Source organism: Symphodus melops (assembly GCF_947650265.1).
Source record: "Symphodus melops genome assembly, contig: scaffold_91, whole genome shotgun sequence".
In the NCBI taxonomy this organism is placed as follows: domain Eukaryota; kingdom Metazoa; phylum Chordata; class Actinopteri; order Labriformes; family Labridae; genus Symphodus; species Symphodus melops.
In genome coordinates this window covers 1-7,500 of record NW_027636633.1, presented here as the reverse complement: position 1 = coordinate 7,500, position 7,500 = coordinate 1, and the positions used below count along the sequence as shown (strand labels likewise).

The following is a 7,500-nucleotide window of genomic DNA, read 5'->3' as shown; positions in this document are numbered from 1 at the left end:
GTGTGTGTGTGTACGTGTGTGTGTGTGTGCGTGTGTGTGTACATGTGTGTGTGTACGTGTACGTGTGTGTGTACATGTGTGTGTGTACATGTGTGTGTACATGTGTGTGTGTACATGTGTGTGTGTGTACACGTGTGTGTGTGTACACGTGTGTGTGTGTGTGTGTACGTGTGTGTGTGTGTGTGTGTACGTGTGTGTGTACGTGTGTGTGTGTACGTGTGTGTGTGTGTGTACATGTGTGTGTACATGTGTGTGTGTACATGTGTGTGTGTGTGTGTACATGTGTGTGTGTACATGTGTGTGTACATGTGTGTGTACATGTGTGTGTGTGTGTGTACATGTGTGTGTGTGTGTGTACATGTGTGTGTGTGTGTGTACATGTGTGTGTGTGCGTCTCTAGCTATTTCAACCCTTCAGTATCTGTACTGTCATCAAACCCTCAACAGGCTGGAGCTGCAGTCGAGTGTCTCTACCTGCCATTTCCAAATGTCACTGTGTCACTCAGAAGTCCTCCCTGTAGATTTAAGCCCCGCCCACTCTCCACAGGACAACACTTTCAGCTGCTGACACTCGTCCAGGTTCTGAAACATGTATCAGATTAAACACGTCTTCATTGGTTCCTGTATCACTGAGCTGTAGCCGAACTTTTATCTTCAAAAAGAAATGAAACCCTGCAGTACCTGGAGTGTCCACTAGAGGCTGGCTGCAGTACCTGGAGTGTCCACTAGAGGCTGGCTGCAGTACCTGGAGTGTCCACTAGAGGCTGGCTGCAGTACCTGGAGTGTCCACTAGAGGCTGGCTGCAGTACCTGGAGTGTCCACTAGAGGCTGGCTGCAGTACCGGGAGTGTCCACTAGAGGCTGGCTGCAGTACCTGGAGTGTCCACTAGAGGCTGGCTGCAGTTCCTGGAGTGTCCACTAGAGGCTGGCTGCAGTACCTGGAGTGTCCACTAGAGGCTGGCTGCAGTACCTGGAGTGTCCACTAGAGGCTGGCTGCAGTTCCTGGAGTGTCCACTAGAGGCTGGCTGCAGTACCTGGAGTGTCCACTAGAGGCTGGCTGCAGCAGCACAGGAAGTCACATACACACCCATTCAAACAGCCTGTTTTTACAGCAGACATGAACATGTTTACAGCCTGCTTCAAAAAACCAAATAGGTGTGATTAGCTCATGTCTCCATCCACACACACTGTACGGGGGGGGACTCCAGCGCCCCCCTGCAGGGACACGCGGGGGACTCCAGCGCCCCCAGCAGGGAGTCCAGCAGGAAGAACCGCTCTGAACCTAAAGCGGGTCTTTAAGTGACCAGTCAATATTAAATGAAAACAAACAGCTGACATGATGTCATTCTGACCTGAGGGAACACCTGAGCTTCATAACAAGGAGGTTACTAAAGGTCAACTAACTAAATACCACTGCTGGAGCTTTACTGCAACACACACACACACACACACACACACACACACACACACACGCTCTGGAGCGTACCGAGTGCTGATGGCGAGCTGCTCCTCCAATGAGAGGCTGCTTCCTGATTGTTTGATTGATTGAGGTTGATTCCGTCACAGACGCCGCTGTTCAAGCGGTAAGCTGCACATTGCGGTGACAGTAAATCAGAAGACCGCCTTCCTCGCCCTCTTCTGATTGGTTGTTCAGCTCTGTATCAGTGTAATATTTGACTCCACGCTGTCAGAGGGTCACTCTCTCTCTCTCTCTCTCTCTGACTCGCTCTTCTTCTTTTTTCAGGTATTTTATTTTCCACCTTGGTGTTCGGTCCGGCCTGTGGCTTCATCTTAGGTTCTGTCTGTACCAAAGTCTACGTGGACGCCGTCTTCATCGACACCAGTGAGTCTGAACAGCATCCTTGGTTCCTTTATGCAGAATGACTCCGCCCCCTCTTCCTCACTCTCCTTCCTGTCGTGCAGGTAAGCTGGACATCACCCCGGATGACCCTCGCTGGATCGGCGCGTGGTGGGGCGGCTTCCTCCTATGCGGTGCCTTACTCTTCCTGTCGGCGCTCTTCATGTTTGGGTTTCCTCAGGCGCTGGACGGGCAGGAAATGGACGGGGGAGGGGAGAGCGAGCAGGCCATGCTGCCCTCCTCCCTCTCCATGGAATATCAGGGCGCCAAACCCAATGGCGCCATCCACGGCTTTGACATCAACAGTGGCCTCACAGTGTGTGAGCACCTGAGAGGTGAGGAGCTGTTCTTCTGTTCTTTGTGTCTGCTTTAACGACCACTCATCCAGTCTCCCCCCCCCCCCCCCCCCCCCTTCGGCCCAGTGATCCCGCGGGTGACCAGGCACCTCCTCTCCAACCCCGTGTTCAGCTGCATCACGCTGGCCGCCTGCATGGAGATCGCCGTTGTTGCTGGCTTTGCTGCCTTCCTGGGAAAATACTTGGAGCAGCAGTTTAACCTCACCACCTCCTCAGCCAATCAGCTGTTAGGTAGGCGTGTCATAATATGATCTGAGCCTCTGGTGAGAAACCCTGACACTATAGAGGCCTGATTTGTTCTCAGGTATGACGGCCATCCCGTGCGCCTGCCTGGGGATCTTCCTGGGAGGTCTGCTGGTGAAGAAGCTCAACCTGTCAGCGCTCGGAGCTGTTCGCATGGCCATGCTGGTCAACCTGGTGTCCACCGCCTGCTACGTCTCCTTCCTCTTCCTGGGCTGTGACACCGGGCCGGTCGCCGGGGTGACCGTCGCCTACAGCAACGAGTAAGCAGGAACGCCAATGAGGAAGAGGAGTCAGGACCACAGGAAGAGGGGGGGGGCTGAGGGGGCTGCAGGACCACAGGAAGAGGGGGGCTGAGGGGGCTGCAGGACCAAAGGAAGGGGGGGGGGGGGCTGAGGGGGCTGCAGGACCACAGGAAGAGGGGGGGCTGAGGGGGCTGCAGGACCACAGGAAGAGGGGGGGGGGGGGCTGAGGGGGCTGCAGGACCACAGGAAGAGGGGGGGGGGCTGAGGGGGCTGCAGGACCACAGGAAGAGGGGGGGGCTGAGGGGGCTGCAGGACCACAGGAAGAGGGGGGGCTGAGGGGGCTGCAGGACCACAGGAAGAGGGGGGGGGGGCTGAGGGGGCTGCAGGACCACAGGAAGAGGGGGGGCTGAAGGGGCTGCAGGACCACAGGAAGAGGGGGGGGGCTGAGGGGGCTGCAGGACCAAAGGAAGGGGGGGGGGGCTGAGGGGGCCGCAGGACCACAGGAAGAGGGGGGGCTGAGGGGGCTGCAGGACCACAGGAAGAGGGGGGGCTGAGGGGGCAGCAGGACCACAGGAAGAGGGGGGGGGGCTGAGGGGGCTGCAGGACCACAGGAAGAGGGGGGCTGAGGGGGCTGCAGGACCAAAGGAAGAGGGGGGGCTGAGGCGGCTGCAGGACCACAGGAAGAGGGGGGGGCTGAGGGGGCAGCAGGACCAAAGGAAGGGGGGGGGGGGCTGAGGGGGCTGCAGGACCACAGGAAGAGGGGGGGCTGAGGGGGCTGCAGGACCACAGGAAGAGGGGGGGGGGGGCTGAGGGGGCTGCAGGACCACAGGAAGAGGGGGGGGGGCTGAGGGGGCTGCAGGACCACAGGAAGAGGGGGGGGGCTGAGGGGGCTGCAGGACCACAGGAAGAGGGGGGCTGAGGGGGCAGCAGGACCACAGGAAGAGGGGGGGCTGAGGCGGCTGCAGGACCACAGGAAGAGGGGGGCTGAGGGGGCTGCAGGACCACAGGAAGAGGGGGGCTGAGGGGGCTGCAGGACCAAAGGAAGGGGGGGGGGGGGCTGAGGGGGCTGCAGGACCACAGGAAGAGGGGGGGCTGAGGGGGCTGCAGGACCACAGGAAGAGGGGGGGGGGGGCTGAGGGGGCTGCAGGACCACAGGAAGAGGGGGGGGGGCTGAGGGGGCTGCAGGACCACAGGAAGAGGGGGGGGCTGAGGGGGCTGCAGGACCACAGGAAGAGGGGGGGCTGAGGGGGCTGCAGGACCACAGTAAGAGGGGGGGGGGGCTGAGGGGGCTGCAGGACCACAGGAAGAGGGGGGGCTGAAGGGGCTGCAGGACCACAGGAAGAGGGGGGGGGCTGAGGGGGCTGCAGGACCAAAGGAAGGGGGGGGGGGCTGAGGGGGCCGCAGGACCACAGGAAGAGGGGGGGCTGAGGGGGCTGCAGGACCACAGGAAGAGGGGGGGCTGAGGGGGCAGCAGGACCACAGGAAGAGGGGGGGGGGCTGAGGGGGCTGCAGGACCACAGGAAGAGGGGGGCTGAGGGGGCTGCAGGACCAAAGGAAGAGGGGGGGCTGAGGCGGCTGCAGGACCACAGGAAGAGGGGGGGGCTGAGGGGGCAGCAGGACCACAGGAAGAGGGGGGGCTGAGGGGGCTGCAGGACCACAGGAAGAGGGGGGGGGCTGAGGGGGCTGCAGGACCACAGGAAGAGGGGGGCTGAGGGGGCAGCAGGACCACAGGAAGAGGGGGGGCTGAGGCGGCTGCAGGACCACAGGAAGAGGGGGGCTGAGGGGGCTGCAGGACCACAGGAAGAGGGGGGCTGAGGGGGCTGCAGGACCAAAGGAAGGGGGGGGGGGGGCTGAGGGGGCTGCAGGACCACAGGAAGAGGGGGGGCTGAGGGGGCTGCAGGACCACAGGAAGAGGGGGGGGGGGGCTGAGGGGGCTGCAGGACCACAGGAAGAGGGGGGGGGGGCTGAGGGGGCTGCAGGACCACAGGAAGAGGGGGGGGCTGAGGGGGCTGCAGGACCACAGGAAGAGGGGGGGGCTGAGGGGGCTGCAGGACCACAGGAAGAGGGGGGGGGGCTGAGGGGGCTGCAGGACCACAGGAAGAGGGGGGGCTGAAGGGGCTGCAGGACCACAGGAAGAGGGGGGGGGCTGAGGGGGCTGCAGGACCACAGGAAGAGGGGGGGGGGCTGAGGGGGCTGCAGGACCACAGGAAGAGGGGGGGCTGAAGGGGCTGCAGGACCACAGGAAGAGGGGGGGCTGAGGGGGCAGCAGGACCACAGGAAGAGGGGGGGGGGCTGAGGGGGCTGCAGGACCACAGGAAGAGGGGGGCTGAGGGGGCTGCAGGACCAAAGGAAGAGGGGGGGCTGAGGCGGCTGCAGGACCACAGGAAGAGGGGGGGGCTGAGGGGGCAGCAGGACCACAGGAAGAGGGGGGGCTGAGGGGGCTGCAGGACCACAGGAAGAGGGGGGGGGCTGAGGGGGCTGCAGGACCACAGGAAGAGGGGGGCTGAGGGGGCAGCAGGACCACAGGAAGAGGGGGGGCTGAGGCGGCTGCAGGACCACAGGAAGAGGGGGGCTGAGGGGGCTGCAGGACCACAGGAAGAGGGGGGCTGAGGGGGCTGCAGGACCAAAGGAAGGGGGGGGGGGGCTGAGGGGGCTGCAGGACCACAGGAAGAGGGGGGGCTGAGGGGGCTGCAGGACCACAGGAAGAGGGGGGGGGGGGCTGAGGGGGCTGCAGGACCACAGGAAGAGGGGGGGGGGCTGAGGGGGCTGCAGGACCACAGGAAGAGGGGGGGGCTGAGGGGGCTGCAGGACCACAGGAAGAGGGGGGGCTGAGGGGGCTGCAGGACCACAGGAAGAGGGGGGGGGGCTGAGGGGGCTGCAGGACCACAGGAAGAGGGGGGGCTGAAGGGGCTGCAGGACCACAGGAAGAGGGGGGGGGCTGAGGGGGCTGCAGGACCAAAGGAAGGGGGGGGGGGCTGAGGGGGCCGCAGGACCACAGGAAGAGGGGGGGCTGAGGGGGCTGCAGGACCACAGGAAGAGGGGGGGCTGAGGGGGCAGCAGGACCACAGGAAGAGGGGGGGGGGCTGAGGGGGCTGCAGGACCACAGGAAGAGGGGGGCTGAGGGGGCTGCAGGACCAAAGGAAGAGGGGGGGCTGAGGCGGCTGCAGGACCACAGGAAGAGGGGGGGGCTGAGGGGGCAGCAGGACCACAGGAAGAGGGGGGGCTGAGGGGGCTGCAGGACCACAGGAAGAGGGGGGGGGCTGAGGGGGCTGCAGGACCACAGGAAGAGGGGGGCTGAGGGGGCAGCAGGACCACAGGAAGAGGGGGGGCTGAGGCGGCTGCAGGACCACAGGAAGAGGGGGGCTGAGGGGGCAGCAGGACCACAGGAAGAGGGGGGGCTGAGGCGGCTGCAGGACCACAGGAAGAGGGGGGCTGAGGGGGCTGCAGGACCACAGGAAGAGGGGGGCTGAGGGGGCTGCAGGACCAAAGGAAGGGGGGGGGGGGGCTGAGGGGGCTGCAGGACCACAGGAAGAGGGGGGGCTGAGGGGGCTGCAGGACCACAGGAAGAGGGGGGGGGGGCTGAGGGGGCTGCAGGACCACAGGAAGAGGGGGGGGGGGCTGAGGGGGCTGCAGGACCACAGGAAGAGGGGGGGGCTGAGGGGGCTGCAGGACCACAGGAAGAGGGGGGGCTGAGGGGGCTGCAGGACCACAGGAAGAGGGGGGGGGGCTGAGGGGGCTGCAGGACCACAGGAAGAGGGGGGGCTGAGGGGGCAGCAGGACCACAGGAAGAGGGGGGGGGCTGAGGGGGCTGCAGGACCACAGGAAGAGGGGGGCTGAGGGGGCAGCAGGACCACAGGAAGAGGGGGGGCTGAGGCGGCTGCAGGACCACAGGAAGAGGGGGGGGCTGAGGGGGCAGCAGGACCACAGGAAGAGGGGGGGCTGAGGGGGCTGCAGGACCACAGGAAGAGGGGGGGGGCTGAGGGGGCTGCAGGACCACAGGAAGAGGGGGGCTGAGGGGGCAGCAGGACCACAGGAAGAGGGGGGGCTGAGGCGGCTGCAGGACCACAGGAAGAGGGGGGGCTGAGGGGCTGCAGGACCACAGGAAGAGGGGGGGGGGCTGAGGGGGCTGCAGGACCACAGGAAGAGGGGGGGCTGAGGGGGCTGCAGGACCACAGGAAGAGGGGGGGGGCTGAGGGGGCTGCAGGACCACAGGAAGAGGGGGGGGCTGAGGGGGCTGCAGGACCACAGGAAGAGGGGGGGGGGCTGAGGGGGCAGCAGGACCACAGGAAGAGGGGGGGGGCTGAGGGGGCTGCAGGACCACAGGAAGAGGGGGGCTGAGGGGGCTGCAGGACCACAGGAAGAGGGGGGGCTGAGGGGGCAGCAGGACCACAGGAAGAGGGGGGGCTGAGGGGGCAGCAGGACCACAGGAAGAGGGGGGGGGGTGAAGCGAGGAATGAGAAGCGTCCCTCAGCAGCTTCATTTAACATTATGGTGGTTTTACTGAAATTGGTTTAAATCGACCCGACCCTGACCTTTGACCTTTGACCTTCATGACAGGACGTTGAAGTCGTGGCAGCGGCCCGAGTCGGCGTGCATCAATAACTGTAACTGCTACACGGCGTCAGTGAGCCCGGTCTGTGGATCCAACGGAGTCACCTACCTCTCTGCCTGCTTCGCTGGATGCATTAAACCTGTGAGTCACACACACACACACACACACACACACACACACACACACACACACACACACACACACAACACACACACACACACACACACACACACACACACACACACAACACA

At 64.3% G+C, this 7,500-nt stretch overlaps 1 protein-coding gene across 1 annotated transcript in view; it reads left to right on the top strand.

The window, feature by feature from the left end:
• The window catches only part of LOC306819271 (solute carrier organic anion transporter family member 3A1-like), a gene marked incomplete at its 3' end in the record, with an annotated part of 26,506 nt that extends 19,116 nt beyond the window's left edge, over positions 1-7,390 (top strand). The window contains exons 3-7 of the mRNA XM_079373042.1: positions 1,743-1,841; positions 1,922-2,191; positions 2,279-2,443; positions 2,517-2,715; positions 7,255-7,390. Of these exons, the coding sequence (XP_079229168.1) occupies positions 1,743-1,841; positions 1,922-2,191; positions 2,279-2,443; positions 2,517-2,715; positions 7,255-7,390 (869 nt within the window). The remainder of the gene's footprint in view (positions 1-1,742; positions 1,842-1,921; positions 2,192-2,278; positions 2,444-2,516; positions 2,716-7,254) is intronic.
• Positions 7,391-7,500: the final 110 nt, after the last annotated feature.